General features: G+C 41.5%; 1 protein-coding gene across 4 annotated transcripts in view; it reads right to left on the bottom strand.

The window, feature by feature from the left end:
• TPD52L1 (TPD52 like 1) overlaps positions 1-27,859 on the bottom strand; it is a 144,651-nt gene that overhangs the window by 62,583 nt on the left and 54,209 nt on the right. For all 4 annotated transcript variants that reach the window (XM_082249351.1, XM_082249352.1, XM_082249353.1 and 1 more), the window contains exons 2-3: positions 7,892-8,007; positions 206-354 (exon numbers count right to left, since the gene is read on the bottom strand). In XM_082249351.1, the coding sequence (XP_082105477.1) occupies positions 206-354; positions 7,892-8,007 (265 nt within the window). The remainder of the gene's footprint in view (positions 1-205; positions 355-7,891; positions 8,008-27,859) is intronic.

The following is a 27,859-nucleotide window of genomic DNA, read 5'->3' as shown; positions in this document are numbered from 1 at the left end:
ATAGGGTGCTCGGCAAGCGGTTAAGCATATGGTTGTGACTTATTTGAGGATCAGATCACATTTTATGGCAAATTACTACAGGAAATCATTGTACTTGTATCAGCTTTAATGGATTTATGGCACTGCTATGTTCGATAATATACCGTAAAAGCAAGTACAACATATTAAATCTACTCGGGTCATGATGAACAAGGTTTGTACTTACGCAGAGTGGGTTTGCACATCATGCCAGCCTTTACTGAAGTTCTGCTTCAGCTCATTCATCATGCTGACTCCCAACTTATGTTTTATCTCTGCCAGGTGCTTCTCTTTGGCAGCTAACACTTGACGTAGAGTTACAATTTCATCTTCCAGCTTTGTAGACAAAGAAAAAAACAATCAATGGGAACAAAAACAGATTGCATTTTGTCTGTCATTATACGTAGCTGTTTTACCAGTGTTTCAATTGATATAGGGCTATTATGTTAGACCTCAATCATGCAGATGTGTTTAGGCATAAACTACGCCTAGCATAAAAAGCACTGCATTTTTCTGTGCCCAGGGAGTGGCAGGTGGGGCGTACATCCAGGTGTAGAAGTAAATGGCTGTACACCCCTATACTCAAAGGTTGTGAAGCCAATTTTCCCAAATGCAAGAGTTCAGCATTTCTGAAAACACATTCTACATGTAAAATGAACAAAAAATACCTCTGCACTACCTGTGTGTAAAATAGTGCATACAGTGTTTAGATAAATAGGGTATGAAATAGTTGCTGCAACACCTAGTGTGTTCCCACAGTAAAGTGACCAAATATTGTAAACGATGTTATGCAGCCTCACAAGGGTGACACAAGGGAGACATTTCTTTGCACTAGTAATAATCAAATGTGATTAAACATTAATAAACATCCATGGCCGCTGATAAGGCAGTACAGCCAGCCCTCCTGTACCACGCCCAGGCCCCATCAGTTCACAAGGGGGACCTGGGAATTTGCTGAGCAGGAGCAATTGCTGTACTGCCCTGTTGACAACTCATGTGGCTCCCCCTGCAGCTCTGCCAGCTTCTTCTCCTGTTTGGTACCTGCGTTCCCACCTCCTGCTGTCTGGGTCTTCCTGTGTGCTCTCCTTCCCTGCAGCATTGCCAGCTTGCTATCTTTTCTCTCCCACAAGCAGCTGCTGAGGGCACACAGGGGGATGTTTCAGGATGGAGAGTGGAGATGTGCTGTAAATATGTCCTATTTACCAGCCCCTTCCTTTCCTGAATGAATACAGTGAGCACTTGGCAGCGCGTGAGCGCTTGGTACCTGCGTCCCCACCCCCTGCTGTCTGGGCCTTCCTGTGTGCCCTCCTTCCCTGCAGAATTGCCAGCTTCCTTGCTTTCCTCTCCCATAAGCAGCTGTTGAGGGCACACAAGGGGGATGTTTCAGTATGGAGAGTGGAGATGTGCTGACAGTGCTGTAAATATTAGATTATAGATGGTGAAGGCGCCTGGTTTTAATGTTTGGGCCCTTGATGTAATGCAAAAACCCGCTGCCTTTTTTTTATTTTAATGGTGGTGTGCCAAAATTTTTTTCCCATATACATCTGCTTGAGACCCTATCCTGCGGTCCAAATCCAGATTGGAACATTTACCTCCAATCCCTGGATTGGATAAACTCGGTGGAGGATTGATCTATCCTTAAAGGGATCAAAAGCGATCTGGGTCCTTGTGGCCTAAAGCCATTTGGTAAGAAGCAAATATTGCTGAATTTTATCAAGAGCACAAATTGGAGCACAAAAGCACTTTGAAGATTTTATTTAATCACCACGGACTTTCTTTCACATATTGCACAAAAATATAAACGAATTACAGAATTACAGATTTTATAGATTTTATTGCTAATTACATTCATTTTTATGTCACACAAGGTTTTATAACACAAGTGTCACTAATTGCAATTTACCACGGACTTTCTTCCACCTATTGCACAAAAATACAAATGAATTACAGATTTTATAAATTTTATTGCTAATTACATGTGTTTTTATGTCACATAAGGTTTTACAACACAAGTGTCACTAATTGCAATTTTATTATCACTAAAAGTCACCGATTTTATATAGACACAGAGATATAGAGTTCACCTTTTTACTAGGTTGTTATTACAAATGGTTCACATTATGGTATTATAGATGATTTTAAAGTCCACCATTTATTTATTTATTGGTAAACGAGGTTTATCTTTATTGACATAATTGATTGGTGTAGACAATCTAATACCCCCTAACACACCTGGAACACATAGTGATTACCAGCGCCTACTTTTTCACTTATCTAGTGCTGTAAATATGTCCTATTTACCAGCCCTTTCTTTTCCTGAATGAATACAGTGAGCGCTTGGCAGGCATTACTTACTGTATCCAATCATCACTGAAGCATAGTAGATTGTGTTTACTATGCTGAAGTTTGCAAGTGCACAGGGCACCTCAGAGCACTTCCCATTCATTCACTGTTCAGTGCAAATGAGGCTGCAGAGAAAGGAACTGGGGAATCTATGTCCTCAGTCCCTTTCTCTGTCTCAAATGTGAGACATCAGGAGTCTGTTTAGAAACTCTAATATTTCACCAAAGATCAGGTAGGCTGTATGGGGTCCTGTGATTTCTAACAGCAGCCCTGCAAACATCTCAATTATGAATTCAAAAATGAAATAAAATAGACGTTAAAAACCTTAGTTATGTGCATAAAAATAATATAGTCCATATCCACACAAAAATGTACAAAATATCTATTATAAGTGATAAATCAATCTTCAATAGTGATAAATAAATAAAAAAAAGTCCACTTCCTCAAAATGGATGAATCCATATGTGACAATATGAAACCATATGGTGTGCTTCCACCTCCATATACATTTTCAAATACACCTTATAATCACAATTCCATAGGTGGCATGATGGTCCTCAGATCACAGCATTGTCCTAATCCTCCAAAATTAGCTTTGTTCAACCTGGGCTTCTGGTCCCTTTTAGGGCGCTGATGGATGCGGATTCATGTTAGGACAAAGTAAAATTGCCCCCCCATAGTGTAGTATTTAAATAGTAACAATTTAGTTATTAAAATAACTACTTCATAATAATTACATCAAGTCTGCTTTAAAACCCCTTTTGTATGGTAGCATGTATCAGTCTCCAACATCACTTCTGGTCTGGGCATTTTTATCATACAAAAGCAGTTTTAAAGCAAACTTGATGTAAGAGGGCTATTTTTTCTTTATCACTATTGAAGGTCACTATTGAAGGTTGATTTAACATATCCAAAAATCTAAATTATGAATTCAAAATTAAAACAAAATAGACGTGAAAATCTCTGTTATATTCTAAAAAATAGTATAGTCCATATCTTTACTAAAATGTACAAAATATATATTATTTATAAGTAAACATTTTAGAAAATTGCGCCAAGACAAAAAAAATATAACAATGATGAGTATGAGTCCAATGAATGGATCTTGAGCTGCTGACACAATGTCCTATTGGTAAAGGATAGTCAAGCACAATCAAATAAAATAGCAGCACTCAAAATGTAAATTCCAAATAGTCCTCCAGTGAAATATGCATGAACACTGTGAAGGAAAAAAACGATGTATCCACCACCAGGATAACCTGCATGTTTTAGCTCTCCTGGTGGTGGATACATTGTTTTTTTCCTTCACAGTGTTCATGCATATTTCACTGGAGGACTATTTGGAATTTACATTTTGAGTGCTGCTATTTTATTTGATTGTGCTTGACTATCCTTTACCAATAGGACATTGTGTCAGCAGCTCAAGATCCATTCATTGGACTCATACTCATCATTGTTATATTTTTTTTTGTCTTAGCGCAATTTTCTAAAATGGTTACTTATAAATAATATATATTTTGTACATTTTTGTAAAGATATGGACTATACTGTTTTTTAGAATATAACAGAGATTTTCACGTCTATTTTGTTTTAATTTTGAATTCATAATTGAGATTTTTGGATATGTTGAATCATTTTTGATTATTACTAGTGCAAAGGAATTTCACCCTTGTGAGGCTGCGCAACACCATTTACAATATTTGGTCACATTCTACATGTACACACTGGTAAACAGCGGTGCACAGAAGCATCAATCTAAAAAAAACACCAATTAAATCTCTAAGAAACCCAATAAGTGTTAGTAGCGCAGACGAAATTATGATCTAGGGCTGAAATGAGTGACCCCTAAAGAGAGACAGCACAATACAGTCCATGAGGAATAAAGTCTCTTGGATAGAGTCTATATATTACTGAATATCTTCAGTGACCGGGTAAAGTTGCAGAGAATCCTGTATGTGGATCAAAACACGCCTCTTATCTCCTACACCACTAAGGCACCAATCATGGACAAGATGGCAACTCACCAGAGCTCATGCCCATTCACTCAGGAGTGCTGTTTTTCAAAGGACCCTAAGCTGATAGGATATATGCTGGATTTAGTGACCAGGAACCCAGTCTGTGTGAAAAACATCAACCCTGCCATACTGCCTAATCCACGAGAGTGGGTAGGCATGTGCCTCTGGTGAGTTACCATCTGTATCACATCGGGTGTCACAGTGGTGGAGGCATGTGAGGTGTTTTGGTCCGCACATTGGTTTCCTGTGTGCCTGTGTTGTCACCGGAAATAGCTGTCACTGCATTTTTCTTTGGTAAGAGGCTTTGGTATTTAATAAAAACCAGCTCTAAAAACAGTATCACACTATTGCGGCCCCTTTGTTTCTTTCCCCCATTGTGGTCATCAATTGGATTGAGGAGAGACATAGAAGAAGTGTGTGTTGTATCAGAAGATATCCCAAGGTGCTATCATCTTACTGGATACAGTCATTGGGATCCAAGCCTTTTGTGGAGATCATCATTCTTGCCCGATTACCTTATCCATGTGAGTGAATGGGCATGAGCTCTGGTGAGTTGCCATCTTGTCCATGATTGGTGCCTTAGTGGTGTAGGAGATAAGAGGTGTGTTTTGATCCACATACAGGATTCTACGCGACTTTACCCTGTCACTGAAGATATTCAGTAATATATAGACTCTATCCAAGAGACTTTATTCCTCACGGACTGTATTGTGCTGTCTTGAGGGGTCACTCATTTCAGCCCTTGATTATAATTTCGTCTGAGCTACTAACACTTATTGGGTTTCTTTGAGATTTAATTGGTGTTGTTTTGAGAATGCTATAACTGGAAAGTAGCTGTGACTTGTTTAAGTTTAAGATAGTAATTGATTTATGTTCAGTACCTTTGAGTGCAGGGGACCATCTATTTGTCTCTTAGTGGTTTTTATACAGAACCATCAATGTTTACACAAGTATAGGAGCGTAAAGCTATTCACTTTTGTGGGTGGGAAAATGCCCCACATGGAGCTCCCAGAGTTGGGAAAATTTTGTGGCTTTTTTACAGTAAGCATAATTTTATGGCAATAATCATTTGTGTTTATGTAGACTACAAGATACATTTTAGAGCTGCCATTTCAAGACATGAGAATTATATTTTTTCTATTTTTTTCTTAACAATATGTAACCTTAACATCCTCATGAAAGCTCCAGAGCTCTAGAGTTCCATCTATATATGAGGCTTCAATTTATTGACCCACAATTAAAATACATGATCACGCATATCTTATAGGTAGGTGGTGATTTGGTAAAGTAATGCTGTAGCTAAAGGAACTTTTAAAAAGTTTTATATATGGGTAGTCTGGATAGGCGCCTTGGAAATGGACAAAGAAAGAAAAAAAAAGTGGTGGAGGGGGGGTTTAATACTGCTTTAAACTTTGTGCCCTGATCACGCTGATATGCAAGGAGTATGGTCGGTGTGTGATCACTGTTTTTTCATGACAGTCGCAAGTGAAGGAAATGGAGCTCCTGCTGTCAAACCTTCTACATGTAATCTCATGGACCTTACAAAAAAAATGTCAGTGACACTTTTAATCTCTGAGACCATTGTGCTATTGGCAAAAAAAAAAAAAAAAATCAAAATCAGATTGATGGATTTTATCCCATTTTCTAAAGCAGCCCAATACCAGTTAGATACAAGCAGGCAGTTCTTCCAACTGAGGGCATAACTTGTATTATTTTGGATAATTCCCTTATACTAGAAGAGGAAAGTGAGCAGCTGTAGTTACCAAAGTTATTTTTATGTTAATGTGTCCAAAATTAGTAAAAGTTGCTGTCTGCACCAGATGAGGAACACAGTTGGTCTCTATTCTACTGCATGGACTTAGCAGTTTCCCTGTTTTGGAGAGATGGCTGCCCATTGTCTATGATAAGTTATAGATATATTCATTGTCACTTATTTTCAAGCTAAAGCAGTACCCAAAAACAAAAATCTATTACAGCGTGCCAATTCTTAATGACCGCATTCCTTTTCTTTTTAGGCTTTTTTCCTTTATTTGCATTTAATGATCCTGCCAGTAACACATTTCCCTTCTTAGAGTGGTTCCACTCCATGGACAGAGCCACCCTTGGCTGGGTTCAAATTAGCTGTGGCCGTGGCACAGCAGGGGGTCCAGGGTATGTCTGTTCACCGTTTAAGGTGTGAAATCAGGTCTGAATTTTAGGCTGAGGCATGAAAGCACAGGACACTTCTGCAATTCGGACCGCTGCTGCCCCAGAGGTGTGTGAATCGGCTTCATTGAGAGCCGGTCATACTCTCCTGTCATGCGAATTGGATGTGGGGAAATCCGCATCCAATTCACATAAATGTGAACCCAGCCTTAGACAACAGCATTGTCAATTTGGGCAGAAGGTAGTGTTAGAAGCAGATAGATTTAGATAGACTTAACTATTGGTAATGGGTGAACTGTGGGCACCGCTGGGTTTTGGATTCCTTTGGAGTCTAGGGGACTGCCACTCCTGCTGGAGGATCTCAGCTGTCTACCACTTCTGCTCTCTCTTTCACACCTCCTTCTGCCTGCATGATGTGATTGGTACATGGCTTAAACCTAGAAACACGGTCCATCTAAGGCCAGGTCCATTCCCATCAGAACTGTAATGATACAATGTGGATATCCATACTGAAGATTCCTGAGCGATCGGGGCTTCCAAGTATTTCCCTGCATGTGTGACCCATTTACTGTATGGTACCTGGGTCTATAGCTTCTGGTAAGCGCAATACCCTTATCTGTGGTGGTGGCATTGTCACGTTGGTGACTATTGGTATCTGGATATCCCAATCTTCATCCAATGTTTAAGCACCTTAATTCAAGCACTTTTCTGGAATGTGGATTTTATGGACACTTTTTTGGTTGTGATTATGTAGCCTTTTTTTTTTTTTTTCTTTTTCATGAACTCTATAGTTTTTATTGATCCTTCAAAAATGTGTATATATGATCACTACATATATCTATTTTTTAGCGCTGCACTTATTTTTTTTTTACGCAACTTTTGGTCGATTGTGGTGCTAGCAGCTTTTCATTTTGTATTTTTTCACTAGCACAGTATAATTCTTATTTTTGTACCACAATGGTGATGGGACTAACTATCTTATTTGTATTAGAGCGTCACTCCGGCTAATACTTTCTAAGCAGTTAGAGACTTCTCCTTTTGGGATTAAAAATTGTACATTAATGAATAAAAGCTGAATATTGTAAGCACTTCCGTTAGTAATAAATGGTCTGTCTCAACTCTCTGACACTTTTGCTGGACAGCTTGGTCTGTTAAAGAAAGTTGAAAAACAACAGACTTACTGGGTGGATCAACAGGTAAAAATAAATGTAAGAAAGCCTAAAAAAAAAAATAAAACGAATGCAGCCATCACATTTAAGAAGTGGTAAACTGCATGCATAATACATTTTTGCTTTAAGGATTAGTAGTCCTTTAGGGATCATCTAATGTTTTTAGATACCTTTTGATTCACAACAGAAAGGGAATGCTACCTTTGCCAATTCATTCTTTAGTTCTTCCTTCTCTTCCTCCGATATAATTTCAGCAAATTCAGCTTCGGCTGTTAATTCCTCATCGGTTTCCTGAAGTGGCTGAGTGTCCAAGAGATCTATAAAGAAATAAAGCATACAAATTGTGCTGGAAATTGCAGTACTAATAACGATAATATAAACTCCATGCCAGTACATTAAGGCAATCATAAGTAATGTTATGCAAAGTCTCATTTACCCAATACGAGTCTTAAAATCAGACCTAAAATGTAATTTTTTAAAGTTTTTGATAGGTGGGAGAAGCACTAGATCCTCTCTCAGGTCTGTGGTCCATGAGATTTCCTATTACACTAAGGTAACTATCATCAAAAGTTTGTGTAGAAGAATCATGGTGGCAGTTTACCATCTTTAAAGAGTAATTCCACTTTTTTGAGTAAAAAAAAAAAAAAATCCCCTCTGTGAACATTGTAGGGGTTTCTACCAAACTTCGTTGCAGATTCCTGCCTTTTGTTATTCTGAAGGAATAGCTGTTTGTTTGTCTGTGCTCATATTCAGAGTGAATCTGTATGAGAGTGGCTTTATAATTATCAGTCAGCTGCTGCACCTGCAGGGTTCTAATGAGTAAAGTTGCAGGATCTGCATCCCTTTAGATATGATTTCTCTTTGAGAGTATCACACCAAAAATTACATTTTTGTTGCAGCGGATGCTCAAAATCTGATTTTCATCTTAGTACAGTCTTCTGGGAAAATCAGTAAGCTAATCTCCCAAGCATGAAGTTACATATCTGGGGGGCGTTCTGTACACCATCTGTGTACAGAACACCTCCAGGCTGCCAAAATGCATTGCATTTTACAGAACATTACAGCTGTCTGAATGCTAAAAGGGGAAAGTAATTTCATAACAATGTTCAATAACGGTATGATTTGTGTCCTAATTGTATACACTATATTATATGAAAGTGGAGTTACGCTTTAAAGACACTGGCTTGCTTTAACATATTGTTCTTCATATTACCCTTGTATTTTTGCTGGATTTTCTAAGTTAAAGTCAAAATCCAACTTTGTTTCTGACAATCTCCAGGAAGATACAGTATCTCATAAAAGTGAGTACACCCCTCACATTTTTGAAAGGGGCCTAAGTGATTACATGACCTCTGTTCATAGCTGCCTAAAGGGTTTAGAGAGGAGGGGCCGGAGAAACAGCATTACACTGATATTCCCAGTGAATGGCCATCCAGGGGGCATGACAGCACAGGTCTGCCCATTGGAGGACAGGCAGGCTGAATTCCCAGCACAGCCAGAAAACTGACCAGACTGGGATGGATGTGCTGTCAGGCCTAGCGTGGGCAGTTTGCAATAGGACAGCAGGGGGACTGGCAGGATTCTCCAGGTAATTCACACAAAGGAAGCAATACAACAAGAACAGGATACTTTAACCACTTAAGCCCCGGAGGATTTGGCTGCTCAAAGACCAGAGCCTATTTTGCGATTCGGCACTGCGTGACTTTAATGGACAATTGCGCGGTCGTGCGATGCTGTACCCAAATGAAATTGACGCTCTTTTTTTCCCACAAGCAGAGCTTTCTTTTGGTGGTATTTGATCACCTGTGTGATTTTTACTTTTTGCGCTATAAACAAAAAAAGAGCGACAATTTTGAAAAAATAACAATATTTTTCACATTTTTTTATATGAAATTCTCAGGGAAAAAAAAAATGTAAAAATCAAAATATTTTTTAACATTTTAGGCCAATTTGTTTTCTGCTACATATGTTTGGTAAAAAAAAAAAAAAAAAAATCGCAATAAGCGGATTTTGATTGGTTTGCCCAAAAGTTATTGCGTTTACTAACTACGGGAAAGATTTATGTAATTTTTATAGTTTTTTTTTTAACTAGTAATGGTGGCGATCTGCGTTTTTTTTTTCTGCGGGACTGCGACATTGCAGCAGACAGATCGGACCCCTGAATGACATTTGAGACTTTTGGGGGTACCAGTGACATTACTACAGTAATCAGTGCTATAAATATGAACTGCTACTGTAATAATGACACTGGCAGGGAAGGGGTTAACTTTATTAGTGATCAAGGGGTTAAGTGTGTCCCTAAGGGTGTGATTCTAACTGTCAAGGGGCGTGGCTTGTGATGTAACCACAGAGACATACGATCCTACATAGCAGGATTGTACAGTTTCTAAAGTTACACCAGGGAGAATGACCGGTGGCTTTGTTTACATTAGCCTTTCCAGCTGGAGATCGCGAGTGGAAGGCAGTCATCGGAGCTGCCGGTCACTCGCGCAGGTATGTCAGGGAACGAGCGGGAGCGCACCTCCGGCGGTGCGCGCTCGCCCCCTAGAGGCTCGTGGGCAAGCGACGTAGCGATACGTCGCAAGTAAAAATAGTTAACTGCGCTATTGACGTATCGATACGTCGATTTGCCCAGGAGGGGCTGACTGCCGCAGTATATGTTCTTGCGGCGGTCGGCAAGTGGTTAAACACAAGTACAGGGTACAACATACACATACTGGGGGAGATTTACTAAAACTGGCGCAATCAGAATCTGGTGCAGCTGTGCATGGTAGCCAATCATCTTCTAACTTCAGCTTAATTAATTACACTTTGGATATAAAACCTGCACCGGATTTTGCACTCTCCAGTCCTAATAAATAACCCCCACAGTATCAGTAATATGAAATGTTGGGGTAACAAACACTTTAACCGGTTGCCGACCGCCGCACGACTATATACTGCGGCGGTCAGCCTCGGCCAGGCAGAGTGACGTATCGGTACGTCACTCGCCTGTCACTGACTTGCGAGCCTATTGCGGGCGGGCGCGCGCCCGCCGCGGCTCGTTCACAGACAAGTCAGTGCGTGTGACCGGCGGACTCGATGTCCGCAAGTCACACTACGATCGCTCCTGTGAAGGGAGAAAGACAGAGAGGCTTGTGTAAACAAGCTGCCTGTCAGTTCTCCCTGTGTAAAAGTGAAGATCTGTCCGTTCTACTTTGTAGAACGGTTGATCTTTGCTTTTACACCAATAGGAATGTCCCTGCACAGTTAGAATCACGCCCCTAGGACACACTTAACCCCTCCCTGTCCAATAAAGTTAACCCCTTCCCTGCCAGTGTCATTTTTGAAGTAACAGTGCATATGTATAGCACTGATTACTGCAGTAATATCACTGGTACCCCCAAAAGTGTCAAAAATGTCAGTCAAGGGTCCGATCTGTCCGCCGCAATGTCGCAGTACCGAAAAAAAAAAAAATCGCAGATCGCCGCCATTACGCGTTAAAAAAAAAAACACCAAAAATGACAAAAATCTTTCCCTTTGTTAGTAAATGCAATAACTTTTGCGCAAACCAATCAAAATACGCTTTTTGCGATTTTTTTTACCAAACATAGGTAGCATAAAACAAATTGGCCGAAAAATGTTAAAAAATTTTGATTTTTACATTTTTTTGGGGGAATTTCATATAAAAAAATGTGAAAAATATTGTTATTTTTGCAAAATTTACGCTATTTTTTTGTTTATAGCACGTGATCAAAAAATCGCACAGGTGATCAAATACCACCAAAATAAAGCTCTGTTTGTGGGAAAAAAAGGACGTCAAATTCGTTTAGGTACAGCGTCGCACGACCGCGCAATTGTCCGTTAAAGTCATGCAGTAAAAAATCGCAAAAAAACCCCTGGTCCTTTAGCAGCCAAATCCTCCGGGGCTTAAGTGGTTAAAGTAGAACTAATAAAAAATTATTTTTTCATATTGGAAAGAATAAGGAAGGGTATAACCACTGTCAGTTTTGTTTTGTTTTGTTTTTGTAAAACATTTGCGTCCCATTGGGAAGATTTTCTCTCATTTCCTGTCCCAGGGGCCAAACATGATGTAAGAGGAAATTCATCCAAAGTGAGAGAATCACTGGTTGTTACGGGAATCACCAGAACTAGTGTTCTTACTGGAAGATTACCCCCTATTCCTGTTCTGATAACAACACAATATTTAGGATTTTCTTTCACTATCACTCTCAGTGAAAATGATACACAGGAGAAAATGAATCTCCTTAAAAGGGACATAGGCAGCAATAAAAATCTGCCATGTGTTCTATTCCTCTTCACTCTATTCAAAAAAAAAAAAAACATTTTGCCTTCAGTTACACTTTGTATTTTCAGATTTCTCTCCTGGAAATAATACATATACCCCTCTATTGACAAGAATTGTTTATAATCAGAGCTTCTGCCCTCAGAAATGCTAATCTGCCCAGAAAACAAGCAGGGGGGAAATTTCTCTTAATACTTCAGGAAAATTTGTTAGACAGATTCCAGATTAATAAAAAGTTTGTTTTTGCTATTAAGTCAGCAAAGACATGCTCTAGAAAATGTAAGTAGGTAGATTTGCTAATTTATTCAAATGCTTGTTGCATGTTTTTTTTTTTTTTACCCAAACAATGGAGTTACTGTTATTTTTAAATCATTTTTATCAGTATCTCACTTCATTATTGTGCTATGATCAAGGCGGTTTGCCGAAACATGTTGCAGCAGCAAACACCTTTGGGGGAAATCAGAATTGGAGTCCAGATGCAAACTTCAGGGAAACAAACCTTTTTATTCGTTAGTGAAGAAGACTTAGCAATGACTCAAGTCAATTTGCCAAGTGCCCAAATAAGCATGTACATCACATATATACCAGCAGTTACGTCACAGATACATATTTTCCTAACTAGTTTGGCAAGCAATACAGACGTTTCCCTTTACTTCTTATCTATGGGAAATAACATTCCCGGTGTCACACTTATCTGTATTCTCGTTAGGTACAGGAGAATAGAGAAAAAGAGATAGTGGGAGAGAAGGGGGGTCTAAACTGCGCAGCTTGACTATTTTTGTTGGTAGTTCTGGTTCGTCCAAGGGAGCTAATGGTTGGTACTTCTACATGGCCATTACATGGGCTGCTGCCTTCCTCTCTACAGTGGTCTCAAAATAACTTCAGATCATCCTAAACACATGGGGAATTAGGCAAAGAAGGAAAATGCAGGCGGCCAGTATTGCCATTACTACCCCTAACATGACTTTTAGCCCACTTGCATTTGGGAACCAATCTCCATACCAACTGCCAGCATTAAACCCATCCCAGGTCTGTACAGGTACGTGAGCTAGCTTTCTTATCCTTTCAGTAATCTCTTTGATTGCTTTCTCATGGTCATCAATCTTCAGACAGCAATTACTTAGATTAAACTTACCACACACCCCTCCCTCTGCAGCTAGCAGGTAGTCTAAAGCAAACCTATTCTGGTAAATACCGGTACACAGTTTAGCTCCTTTGGGCCCTACATTAGTAGTTTTGATACATGGGTCACATGATTTGTTCTCCCCCTTACGGTATGGCCAGTATTATTACTATGGCTAACAGTAAACTTATTAAAGCATTTCTAACAAACATCATATCAGTGAATATTCCCAGCTTTAGTTGTGCGTTGATCAGTCAGCTTCCGGGTGTTTGTTGGGAGCAGGGCTGCCGTCCAATATCTTTTGCGGTGTGCAGACATGACAGCTTCTAGGCGTGTGTGTCAGGAGCAGTGCTGGAGTTTTTCACTCTGATCTCTCTGATCAGTTTTAGCTCTAACGGGTCCTGATGTGTGGTCAGCAGCTCGCTTTACCCTGGAGTGGTGTATCCAGGGGGTCACCTCGGCCAACTTAATGACTGCGGGGGTCGAAAGTAGAACAGTATAAGGAACCCTTCCATTTTTGCCCTAAGGTGGTTGTGTTCCAGGATATGTGTACATTATTCATTTGTCTACTAGTATCATTTTTTCCATTTTTGAACACGTTAAAATGCACATTTTAGGCTTGAAAAATAGATAAAGCAAAGACCCTGGAGAATAAAATAGTTAGTTTAAATTTTTTATGTTGCATGATATTAGCGCACGTTTATCAAATCCAAAACACTAAAGTTAATTTTAGTGCACACAAACAATATTACCCATTTTTTGGAAAAAACAATACAACCCCAATTCCAAAAAAATTGTGACGCTGTGTAAAATCTACATAAATACAGAATGCAACGATTTGCAAATCTCATAAACGCATATTTCATTCACAAATGGAAAATAGAAAACTATTGTGAAAAAAAAAAAAACATATCAAATGCTTAAACTGAGAAAATGTACCATTTTAAGAAAAGAAGGTAATTTTGAAATTGATGGCTGCAAAAAGTCTCAAAAAAGTTGTGACAGGTCACCAAACAGCTGACAAAGTAAATGGTACTAACGAGGAAGAGCTGGAAGAATACTTTGCAACAGGTCAGTAATACGATTGGGTATAAAAAGGGCATCTTTGTTTTAGAAGGGAAGAGGTTCATCAATCTGTAAAGCTGCGTCTAATGTTCCTCAATGTAAAATTGCAAATACTTAAAATATATCAACACACAGTACATATGAAAAGATTCAGAGAATCTGGACAATACTCTGTACCCAAGAGACAAGGCCGAAATGCAATATTGAATGCCCTTGATCTTCGGGTCCTTAGGCAGGCATGATTATGTGATGGACATCACTGCATGGACTCAGAAATACTTTAAAAAAAAATCACAGTCTGTGAAAGCAGTTCACTGCACAATCCAAAAATGCAAGGTAAAGCTCTATCGTACAAAGAAGAAGCCACATCTGAACATGATCCAAAAAACACAGTCGTCTTTTCTGGGCCAAAGCTAATTTAAATTGGTCTGTTGCAAAGTGGAAAACTGTTCTGTGATCAGATTCTTTTTGGCACCCATGGGTGCTGGGTCCTCCGGACTGGAGAGGAGAGGGACCTTCTAGATTATCATCATTGCTCAGTTCAAAAGTCTGCATCACTGATGGTATGGGGATGCAATAGTGTGTAAAGAATGGGCAGCTTGCACAGTTAGAAAAGTACTATGCTGAAAGATATATACAGGTTTTACAGCAGCATATGTTCCCATCCAGATTATGTCTTTTTCAGGAAAGCCCTTGCATATTTCTGAAGGACAATGCTAAACTGCATACTTGATTTATGACAACACCATGGCTTTGTAGCAGAAGAGTCCGTGGGCTTTAACTGACCTGCCTGCAGTCCAGGCCTTTTGCCAACTGAAAATATTTGGTTCATCTTGAAATGAAAAATATGACAAAGAAATCCCAGGACTGTTGGGCAATTAGAACAGGAACGGGACATAATTCCTCTCCCAAAACTCCAGAAACTGGTCTCCTCAGTTCCCAGATGTTTACAGACTTAAAAGCAGAGGTGATGGTACATCATGGTTATCATGGCCTTGTTGCTGCCATCAATTTAAAAAACGACCTTATTTTTTCTTAAAATTGTACATTTTCTCTGTTTAAAGTTTTGATATGTTTTCAATTGTGAAAAAAATATGGGGTTGGGACTTGCAAATCATTGCATTCTGCTTTTATGTAGATTTCACATAGGATCCCAACTTATTTGGAATTAGGGTTGTAAAAGATAAAGATTGCAATGGGTAAACACTGTAGACACCTTGCGCATACCCAGTTTTTAATACCCATCTTTTTCTTTACGTTTTTCTTTTGACACATAGGATGCAGGATGTGGAGCCTTAACCACTTAAGCCCCGGAAGATTTTACCCCCTTCCTGACCAGGGCCTATTTTGCGATTCGGCACTGCGTGACTTTAACGGACAATTACGCGGTTGTGCGCGGCTGTACCCAAATTAAATTGACGTCCTTTTTTTCCCACAAACTGAGCTTTCTTTTGGTGGTATTTGATCACCTGTGCAATTTTTTGATCATGCGCTATAAACAAAAAAAGAGCGACAATTTTGCAAAAATAACAATATTTTTCACATTTTTTTATATGAAATTCCCCCCAAAAAAATGTAAAAATTGAAATTTTTTAACATTTTAGGCCAATTTGTTTTCTGCTACATATGTTTGGTAAAATAAATCACAAAAAGTGTATTTTGATTGGTTTGCGCAAAAGTTATTGCATTTACTAACTAAGAGAAAGATTTTTGTAATTTTTATTGTTTTTTTTTTTTAACGAGTAATGGCGGTGATCTGCGATTTTTTTTGCGTGACTGCGACATTGCGGCGGACAGATCGGACCCTTGACTGACATTTTTTACACTTTTGGGGGTACCAGTGACATTACTACAGTAATCAGTGCTATACATATGCACTGTTACTGTAAAAATGACACTGGGAGGGAAGGGGTTAACTTTATTGGAGAGGGAGGGGTTAAGTGTGTCCCTAGGGGCGTGTTTCTAACTGTGATTGGATGTGGCTAGTGGTGTAACAGCACAGATCAACGGTCCTACATAGCAGGACTGTATGATCTGTGCTTTTACACAGGGAAGAATAACAGGCGGCTTTGTTTAAATTAGCCGCCTGCCTTTCTCCCTCTCCACCTGACGATCGCGAGTGACCGGCGGCGGCGGACATCGGGTCCGCCGGTCACACGCGAGGGCTTCTTAGGGTTAGAGCGGGGGCTGACCACCGCCGTATATAGTCGGGCGGCGGTCGGCAAGTGGTTAAGCAACCCATAAACTTACTATATTTCTACTTTTTTAGACCAGTTTTTTTTTCTATAAGGAGCAGTTTCAATAAAGTAATTTACATGAGGCAATCTGTATGTGAGAGACAGTGAGGAGTCTACATTAGGTGTATTTGGGAATAGGTCTGCTACATTTTACACAGAGGCTTGCACATCCTTAAATTACAAACATAAAGGACTGAGATGGACTTGTACACTGTAATAATGCCTACATGAAAAAAAAAAGCTAGTGAACATAGCTTGATTTTCTATTATCACGAAGATGCATCTTTAAAATACCAGTTATGGTAAAATATATGCACAGTAAAATGAACAAGGGTAAATGCTAAAAAACCATGAGACCGAATACAAAATGATTTCCACATTATCCCACACTGGTGCTCGAAATGGAAGCAGACATGATTCGTAATTGTTTTTGGCTGAAAATATATTGGCAGATAGCTAATGCAACACTAAAGCAAAGCAAATTCATACATTCGAGCTTCATTGTTTAGCCATACCACCCACATATTAAATGCATTTCAGAACTAATGCAATTAGTCATTTTAGTTTTCAGTATGTAAACACTTCGGTAGAGTGAGGAAAGAAGTCAGTAAGGGTTTTATTGTAAGAAAGTGAAGATGCCTTATAGCACAAATTAAAAGGCCTATATTTTATAGCATTTTATGTTAAGATAAGTAAGATCCAACTTCAGCTACAACCTGAAACACACCCTTTCCAATAAACACACCTTTGTCAAAAAGATATCCATCTTTAAATGCAGGGGCATACATATCAATGTTAGGTTTTCTATTTATTATGTGCTTTTGTGATAAATGTACAAAGAAATGAACATGAATTCTAGGAGTACAATAAAAATAATAAAAAAATTTACACTAATCATTAAATTGAGATTACATTTACTCCATTGAGTGGCCACCTGTGTTCGCCTCATTTAAAGTCCCAGTAAACCTTCCCTTTCTGTATGAATTCTAGGAGTAGACCCAATGGCTTGTCCACAACTTTTTGGGATGTGGTGCCTCTTTAGTGGTGTACACCAGGGATCCTCAAACGACTGCCCTCCAGCTGTTGCAGAACTACACGTCCCATGAGCCATTGTAAAACTCTGACATTAACAGAATGACTGGGCATGATGGGAATTGTAGTTCCTGAACAACTGGAAGGCCATAGTTTGAAGACCCCTGGTCTAAACTGACCATTGAGGTGATTTAAGATATGATGCTCCATAGTATAGATATCTTGTTTACAAAAAACTTTGAGGAAGACACCGATACAGCAAGTTTTGCTGCAGTAATATTTCACCCTAATCAGAAGAGGTGAGTATGCAATATTGTGTAAAACTAATGACTGACTGACCACAAATGATGGCTAGAAAGTACAGGAGTTTTTCTCACCATCTGTAGCAGTTCTTTGGGCTCTGAAAGTTTTAGTTACACACAATATTACGCACAGGAGAAAAATATCTGGTCATTGCTGCTGACATCACTAACTAAAACTTCACAATTACATACATATGGGAAATTAATAGGGCCGATAACTTTCAATCTGTATATGCAATGACCGGCTTGCCAATGGAGCAAGTCAAGTAGAAGCGGACAAAAATTTTAGATCACAGTGGGCTGATCTGGCAAACTACAGTTGGACTGGGAAATTATCCCATATGTATGGGCTGTCTGTGACTTATACAGACATATCCTGGCTAAGCAATCAGAAGAAAAAAATGATCATCTAGGATGAATTTTCTTGGCCAATTACCATTTTTCTCACAGATAAGCCCTGCCTGGGGCGCCTGGATAGTGCATAAACAAGCTTGCAGGTTCTTGGCACAATTGCTCTAAAACAGGGATCCTCAAACTATGGCCCTCCAGCTGTTGCGGAACTACACATCCCATGAGGCATTGTAAAACTCTGACAGTCACAGACATGACTAGGGCATGATGGGAATTGTAGTTCCTGAACAACTGGAGGGCCATAGTTTGAAGACCCCTGCTCTAAAAGAACAACTGTTTAGCAGTGTGGGTGCAACTTCAAATTTGCAACCAGTTTGCAGGCAACGACTCACCACTCTCAGGATTGCTAAAATTAACTACCTTTACTTACTTCTACATCATCACTCTTTTGCTTGATCAAATGCTGCAGAATATCACATAGCAGTGAGAGAGTAGTGTTGGCATGACCAGTGTGTGTCTTGGCCTAGGCCAACAAGGCCCAGGCCTAGGGCAGCACTTTGTAGGGGGGCAGCAAAAAAACTGCACCCTGCACGAAAAAAAAACAGCCTCCTCCCGGGTCCTGCACGAAAAGGGTCCCCGCCGGCTTGCGCTACACTTTTAGTATAGTGCCAGTCTTATGGGGAAAATTGGGCCAGAGGGAAGAGTCCAGGAGGCAAATCAGTCTGGCACCCCCATAAAGTGGTCAGTGATGAGGCTGTACTTATGAGCAGTAATGAGGCGGCACTGATAAGGCTGCACAGATGGGCACTGATGAGGCTGAATGTATGGGAACTTATGAGGCTACGCTGATGGGCACTGATAGACTTTTGGTCTGTTGTTCACAGATGAAAGGGGGGGGTCATAAAAAGTAAGGGGCGTGGCCTTTACAGGAAGGCGTGGGTCATATGTAAATTAGGGGGTGTACAAGTTTAGTCAGGCCTAGGGCAGCACAAAACCTAAATACACCACTGGGCGTGACATCTTGCTTGTTTGGCCTACAAGGGGGCAATAGCAACCCAATCGCTGATCAGTTGTATCTACAGCTATAAGATGCAATAAATATATGTTTATAGGTGTGTTTTACACTAAATAAATACACATATAATGACTGTGACCAGGTTAAGAGAACCAAAAGAGATTTATTTATTTTTTCTAACAGTGTCTGCAACCCTCTATAAATGTATTTTGGAAAAAGTCCAGCCAATCTAATGCTGAGTCCACCACCATGGCTGCAGAATATCCTAACATGACCTGTGTAGTGTTGAGCGAACACGGACTGTATTATTCGTGTTCGTACCGAATAATTGGATTTTTTGTACCCGAACACGGACACGGACACTTTACTGTATGTTCGGGTAAAAATCCGTGTTCGGTCGTTTTATTTCCGGGTTTTGCATGCTTTGGCGCTCTTTTCATGGCGGGCTTTCAACAGCCAATCAACAATCGTTTAACTGGTGTGCCTTAAGCCATCCCAGCCATGCCTGCAAATGTCTCAGTAGCTGTGATTGGCCGTCTGAAGCATGTGACCAAGTCTTTATAAGTTCGAGGCAGCCGCAGCGGCGTCATTATGCTGCTTAGATTCAGGGACAGAGCACACATCAACGTGCTGGCTGCTGATTAGGGAAAGATAGGCAGGAAAAAACCATTTGTGTCCGGATAGAATTGAGGGACAGGTCGGAGTGTTTAGGCAGGGCGAGTTGTAGGCATTTTAGGGATAGAGTCTGCTGAATTATAGGGTCAGTGTCTTCTACAAACTACAATCGATATTGCTGTGTGGGGGGTGGGGTCTGCACTCAATCCTGATCTACGATCTCTTCTCAATCCTGTTAGGGACAGAGTCTGCTGAATTTTAGGGAAACTGTGTTCTACAAACTACAATCGATATTGCTGTGTGGTGTGGGATTGGAGATAGGCAGGTGTCAGTGATCCACATCCATTTTTCTGTGTGTGAGCTGCAGTGAACACAATCTTTTTGGGCTGCAGTGAACACAATCTTTTTGGGCTGCAGTGAACACAATCTTTTTGGGCTGCAGTGAACACAATCTTTTTGGGCTGCAGTGAACACAATCTTTTTGGGGTGCAGTGAACAAAATCTTTTTGGGGTGCAGTGAACACAATCCTTTTTGGTGTGCAGTGAACACAATCTTTGTGGGGTGCAGTGAACAAAATCCTTTGTGGGGTGCAGTGAACACAATCTTTTTGGGGTGCAGTGAACAAAATCCTTTTTGGGGTGCAGTGAACAACATCCTTTTTGGGGTGCAGTGAACACAATCTTTTTGGGGTGCAGTGAACAAAATCCTTTGTGGGGTGCAGTGAACACAATCTTTTTGGGGTGCAGTGAACACAATCTTTTTGGGGTGGAGTGAACAACATCCTTTTTGGGGTGCAGTGAACAAAATCCTTTTTGGGGTGCAGTGAACAAAATCATTTTTGGGGTGCAGTGAACACAATCTTTTTGGGGTGCAGTGAACACAATCTTTGTGGGGTGCAGTGAACACAATCTTTTTGGGGTGGAGTGAACAACATCCTTTTTGGGGTGCAGTGAACAACATCCTTTTTGGGGTGCAGTGAACACAATCTTTTTGGGGTGCAGTGAACACAATCTTTGTGGGGTACAGTGAACAGAATCTTTGTGGGGTGCAGTGAACACAATCTTTGGGGGGTACAGTGAACACAATCTTTGTGAGGTGCAGTGAACACAATCTTTGTGGGGTGCAGTGAACACAATCATTGTGGGGTGCAGTGAACTCAATCTTTGTGGGGTACAGTGAACACAATCTCATACTTCTGAAGGTTTGAGGGTGCTGCCTGTTCCATACTCCCCCTACTCCTCATCTAGCCTTTTAGGGGTACAAACAATAGTAATTGGGGCCTAGTGTGGTTGTGTACGTGTGATATACATACACTTTTTTGGGATCATATTTTCTATTCCGCTATTTAATCAAAAACCTTTGGGGATCAGTTAAATTGGGGGATAGTCTGTGTTGGTACGTGTGAGAGAGATCCACCTTTCCAAGTTGTTGGGGTTCATCTCATACTTCTGAAGGTTTGAGGGTGCTGCCTGTTCCATACTCCCCCTACTCCTAGCCTTTTAGGGGTACAAACAATAGTAATTGGGGCCTAGTGTGGTTGTGTACGTGTGATATACATACACTTTTTTGGGATCATATTTTCTATTCCGCTATTTAATCAAAAACCTTTGGGGATCAGTTAAATTGGGGGATAGTCTGTGTTGGTACGTGTGAGAGAGATCCACCTTTCCAAGTTGTTGGGGTTCATCTCATACTTCTGAAGGTTTGAGGGTGCTGCCTGTTCCATACTCCCCCTACTCCTAGCCTTTTAGGGGTACAAACAATAGTAATTGGGGCCTAGTGTGGTTGTGTACGTGTGATATACATACACTTTTTTGGGATCATATTTTCTATTCCGCTATTTAATCAAAAACCTTTGGGGATCAGTTAAATTGGGGGATAGTCTGTGTTGGTACGTGTGAGAGAGATCCACCTTTCCAAGTTGTTGGGGTTCATCTCATACTTCTGAAGGTTTGAGGGTGCTGCCTGTTCCATACTCCCCCTACTCCTAGCCTTTTAGGGGTACAAACAATAGTAATTGGGGCCTAGTGTGGTTGTGTACGTGTGATATACATACACTTTTTTGGGATCATATTTTCTATTCCGCTATTTAATCAAAAACCTTTGGGGATCAGTTAAATTGGGGGATAGTCTGTGTTGGTACGTGTGAGAGAGATCCACCTTTCCAAGTTGTTGGGGTTCATCTCATACTTCTGAAGGTTTGAGGGTGCTGCCTGTTCCATACTCCCCCTACTCCTAGCCTTTTAGGGGTACAAACAATAGTAATTGGGGCCTAGTGTGGTTGTGTACGTGTGATATACATACACTTTTTTGGGATCATATTTTCTATTCCGCTATTTAATCAAAAACCTTTGGGGATCAGTTAAATTGGGGGATAGTCTGTGTTGGTACGTGTGAGAGAGATCCACCTTTCCAAGTTGTTGGGGTTCATCTCATACTTCTGAAGGTTTGAGGGTGCTGCCTGTTCCATACTCCCCCTACTCCTAGCCTTTTAGGGGTACAAACAATAGTAATTGGGGCCTAGTGTGGTTGTGTACGTGTGATATACATACACTTTTTTGGGATCATATTTTCTATTCCGCTATTTAATCAAAAACCTTTGGGGATCAGTTAAATTGGGGGATAGTCTGTGTTGGTACGTGTGAGAGAGATCCACCTTTCCAAGTTGTTGGGGTTCATCTCATACTTCTGAAGGTTTGAGGGTGCTGCCTGTTCCATACTCCCCCTACTCCTAGCCTTTTAGGGGTACAAACAATAGTAATTGGGGCCTAGTGTGGTTGTGTACGTGTGATATACATACACTTTTTTGGGATCATATTTTCTATTCCGCTATTTAATCAAAAACCTTTGGGGATCAGTTAAATTGGGGGATAGTCTGTGTTGGTACGTGTGAGAGAGATCCACCTTTCCAAGTTGTTGGGGTTCATCTCATACTTCTGAAGGTTTGAGGGTGCTGCCTGTTCCATACTCCCCCTACTCCTAGCCTTTTAGGGGTACAAACAATAGTAATTGGGGCCTAGTGTGGTTGTGTACGTGTGATATACATACACTTTTTTGGGATCATATTTTCTATTCCGCTATTTAATCAAAAACCTTTGGGGATCAGTTAAATTGGGGGATAGTCTGTGTTGGTACGTGTGAGAGAGATCCACCTTTCCAAGTTGTTGGGGTTCATCTCATACTTCTGAAGGTTTGAGGGTGCTGCCTGTTCCATACTCCCCCTACTCCTAGCCTTTTAGGGGTACAAACAATAGTAATTGGGGCCTAGTGTGGTTGTGTACGTGTGATATACATACACTTTTTTTGGATCATATTTTCTATTCCGCTATTTAATCAAAAACCTTTGGGGATCAGTTAAATTGGGGGATAGTCTGTGTTGGTACGTGTGAGAGAGATCCACCTTTCCAAGTTGTTGGGGTTCATCTCATACTTCTGAAGGTTTGAGGGTGCTGCCTGTTCCATACTCCCCCTACTCCTCATCTAGCCTTTTAGGGGTACAAACAATAGTAATTGGGGCCCAGTGTGGTTGTGTACGTGTGATATACATACACTTTTTTGGGATCATATTTTCTATTCCGCTATTTAATCAAAAACCTTTGGGGATCAGTTAAATTGGGGGATAGTCTGTGTCGGTACGTGTGAGAGAGATCCACCTTTCCAAGTTGTTGGGGTTCATCTCATACTTCTGAAGGTTTGAGGGTGCTGCCTGTTCCATACCCCCCCTACTCCTCATCTAGCCTTTTAGGGGTACAAACAATAGTAATTGGGGCCTAGTGTGGTTGTGTACGTGCGAGATACATACACTTTTTTTGATCATATTTCCTATTCCGCTATTCAATAAAAACCTTTGAGGATCAATTGAATTGCGGGATAGTCTGTGTCGGTACGTGTGAGAGAGATCCACCTTTCCAAGTTGTTGGGGTTCATCTCATACTTCTGAAGGTTTGAGGGTGCTGCCTGTTCCATACTCCCCCTACTCCTCATCTAGCCTTTTAGGGGTACAAACAATAGTAATTGGGGCCCAGTGTGGTTGTGTACGTGTGATATACATACACTTTTTTTGGATCATATTTTCTATTCCGCTATTTAATTTAACTGGGCCTCCATGCGAGACCTGTGTGCCTTGTTGCGCTGTTTTGAGTACTCCACCAACATGGCCAGTGGCAATGACGCCGTTCTCAGCTTAACTATCCCACTTCTATGCCTCCTTGAAAAAACAATTCGGGCGATGATGGAAGAGGATGTGGCACAGGATGAGGAGGAGGAGGAGGATGAAGAGGTAACATTTCCAAGGCTTTCAGGGCAGTCATTCGCAAGGGGCTCCGAGGGTGGGTTCCTGCACACGCAAACGCCAGGGACGCAATTGTCCAGCAGGGGCACAGTTCTGGAGGATGAGGAGGATGAGGAGGAGGAGGAGCTGGAGGAGGAGATGGAACCATGTTCACAGCAGGGTGGCACCCAGGCCAGCTCATGGCCATCACTGGTGCGTGGCTGGGGGGATACAGAGGACACGGACGATACACCTCCCACAGAGGACAGCCTTTCGTTGCCTCTGGGCAGCCTGGCACACATGAGCGATTACATGCTGCAGTGTCTCCACAACGACCGCCGAGTTGCCCACATTCTAACTTGTGCTGATTACTGGGTGGCCACGCTGCTGGATCCCCGTTACAAGGACAACGTACCGTCCTTAATTCACTCACTGGAGCGCGATCGCAAGATGCGCGAGTACAAGCGCACGCTGGTAGACGCCATGCTGCTGGCATTCCCATCTGACAGCGGGGCCACAGTGGAAGCACAAGGCAGAGGAGGAGGAGGAGGAGGTCGCCAACGCAACCAGGGCACCGCCAGCACCTCAGAAGGCAGGGTTAGCATGGCCGAAATGTGGAAAAGCTTTGTCAGCACGCCACAACAAACAGCAGCACCAGCAGCTCAGATGGAACGTCTTAGCAGGAGGCAGCATTTTACCAACATGGTGGAGCAGTATGTGTGCACACGCCTACATGTAGTGAATGACGGGTCTGCCCCCTTCAACTTCTGGGTCTCCAAATTGGGCACATGGCTTGAGCTTGCCCTTTACGCCTTGGAGGTGCTGGCGTGCCCTGCAGCCAGTGTATTATCTGAACGGGTATTTAGCACGGCTGGGGGCGTTATAACAGACAAGCGCAGCCGCCTGTCCAGAGACAATGTGGACAAGCTCACGTTCATTAAAATGAACCAGGCATGGATCCCACGGGACTTTTCCGTACCTTATGCAGAATAGCAATGGATACCGACCTTACCCACCCATTGTTCCATTTTTGCTCTTTCTCACTCTTTTGGGGTGTACCCTCATTTAAAATTTTTGAAAAGAAGCAGTGTTGGCTACCTCGTCCTCCTCCTCAGGGCCAGATTAATGTAGGGGCTATTGGAGCTGCAGCTCCAGGCCCCTACCTTTTATATAGGCCCCGGGTTGGCCATATTCACTGTTACCGCTCTTCTGTCACTTGTAAACACAGAAGTCTGGCTTCTATGCTCGCTTCCCCAGGCAGCACCCTCAGAACCTCCCCACACAGCGTGAAGGCCGGACAAGGAGGGACAGTTGGCGATGCATGGATGTGTTTATGGGCTTCAGAGACAGCATCCCATGTTGAATTAGGCATGCATGGCTGCACCCTTCCTCCTCTGGGTGCATGGCAAGGCACGGCCCTTAAGGCCCTTCAAAATCCTCAGCACCAAGCCCATGATGCTGTTAATCCGGCCCTGGTCCTCCTCCACCGCCGCTTCCACCTACACCGCCCATAGGTGTGCGCAGCCTATTGCATTAAGGTGTGCACCCCAAAGTTGAAATACACATGCATGTGTTTGCCAGCAGGGAGAGTAATGTATCGGGGCCATGTACCTGTAGGCAAGGAGAAATAGAGCAGAGCAGGTCCCAGGGAGATCTTTCCCATCTCCTCACTGGCAATGCTATGTGCCCTAGGTGATTAGGGTGTGCCCAGGCACACCCAGCACACCCTGTGCGCACGCCTATGTCACCGCTAGGCTTGTGACGGTATCAGATTTTCATGCTGCGATTAATTGATTAAGGTTTTGCCACGGTATACGGTATTATCACGGTATTCTATTATTAAATTTAAATTATTAAATTTCCACCTCACTTCAATTTCATTGCTGAATTTAGGGGCTTTGGTTCACTTATGCACATTATTATATAGTCAGTCAGTACAGACTCTGTGAACCAGGCCTAAAATAGGTCATCAAGCAGTGTCTGGCCTAACTGGTGATAACTGGTTCTGGCGCTCGGCTCCGATCCGATGGCCTGGTCATTAAGAGGGCAAATCCTTGTGGTCAAGAAGTGGTTAAACCTGAAGGAGGTGTTGTTTATAAATTACTTTACTATTGCTTTAGGCCTGGTTCACATGTATGCGGGTTGGTGGTTCACATTTGCACAGGCATAGCAGCCCATTGATTTGAATGGGCTGCTATGCCCTCATTTTCCGCAGAAAAAAGGTGCATGCAGCATTTTTTTAAAATTCAGTGGCCTTGAAATCCATCCTGCTTTTGCACCATGCGACTAACCTGCAGTTCCTGCTCTGGCAAGCTTTCTGCATTTTTTGTATACGTGGGCACGGCATTTAAAAATAAACAGTTTGCGTGTGCAGCAACGGCAGGTAAGTCGCATGGTGCAAAAGAAGGATGGATTTCATGGCCACTGCATTTTTTTAAATTCTGCATGCACCTTTTTTCAGCTGAAAACGCAGGCATAGCAGCTCAAGCCCATTCACATCAATGGGCTGCTATGCCTGTGCAAATGTGGGCCCCCAACCCGCATACATGTGAACCAGGCCTAAAGCAATAGTAAAGTCATTAATTGGTTAAACCTGCAGGAGGACCGGTGTTTTTATCTATTAATGACTTTACTATTGCTTTAGGCCTGGTTCACATGTATGCGGGTTGGGGGCCCACATTTGCACAGGCATAGCAGCCCATTGATGTGAATGGGCTTGAGCTGCTATGCCTGCGTTTTCAGCTGAAAAAAGGTGCATGCAGAATTTAAAAAAATGCAGTGGCCATGAAATCCATCCTTCTTTTGCACCATGCGACTTACCTGCCGTTGCTGCACACGCAAACTGTTTATTTTTAAATGCCGTGCCCACGTATACAAAAAATGCAGAAAGCTTGCCAGAGCAGGAACTGCAGGTTAGTCGCATGGTGCAAAAGCAGGATGGATTTCAAGGCCACTGAATTTAAAAAAAATGCTGCATGCACCTTTTTTCTGCGGAAAATGAGGGCATAGCAGCCCGTTCAAATCAATGGGCTGCTATGCCTGTGCAAATGTGGGCCGCCAACCCGCATACATGTGAACCGCCAACCCGCATACATGTGAACCACCAACCCGCATACATGTGAACCAGGCCTAAAGCAATAGTAAAGTCATTAATAGATAAAAACACCGGTCCTCCTGCAGGTTTAACCACTTCTGGATCGCAAGGATTTGCCCCTTTAAAGACCAGGCCATCGGATCAGAGCGCCAGGACCAGTCATCACCAGGTAGGCCAGACACTGCTTGATGGCTATATAATAATGTAATGTGGGCTGCTAGGCGTGTGTGTGTGTATATATATATTTATTAGAGCTGCACGATTCTGGCCAAAATGAGAATCACGATTTTTTAGCTTGGAATAAAGATCACGATTCTCTGTGTAACAAAAAAAAAAAAAATTGGGATAACTTTACTGTTACGTTTTTTTTTTTTTTTTTATTCATTAAAGTCTAATCATTGCGTTTGAAAGACTGCTGCGCAAATACAGTGTGACATAAAATATTACAACAATCGCCATTTTATTCTGTAGGGTCTCTGCTAAAAAAATATATAAAATGTTTGGGGGTTCTAAGTACTTTTCTAGCAAAAAAAAAACTGATTTTAACTTGCAAGCAGCAAGTGTCAGAAAAAGATCCAGTCTTTAAGAGGTTAAACTTCCTTTCTCCCTGGCAGAGGGAAGGAAAAGATACAAATGTAATCATTTTTGTTTATAGTTAGGAGACTTAATGCTGAAAGGTGTTAGCTGAGTGAGTGAATGAGTCATCCAGCTCACTGAAATGTATCAATTCACAAGTCAGGCAGACTTGACAGAGAAACTCGGTATTTTAAAAATGCCAC

This window comes from Pelophylax lessonae (genome assembly GCF_965119305.1).
Source record: "Pelophylax lessonae genome assembly, chromosome: 3".
NCBI classification, from domain to species: domain Eukaryota; kingdom Metazoa; phylum Chordata; class Amphibia; order Anura; family Ranidae; genus Pelophylax; species Pelophylax lessonae.
Note: the sequence above shows the minus strand (reverse complement) of the source record. Positions and strands in the feature narration are given on the sequence as shown.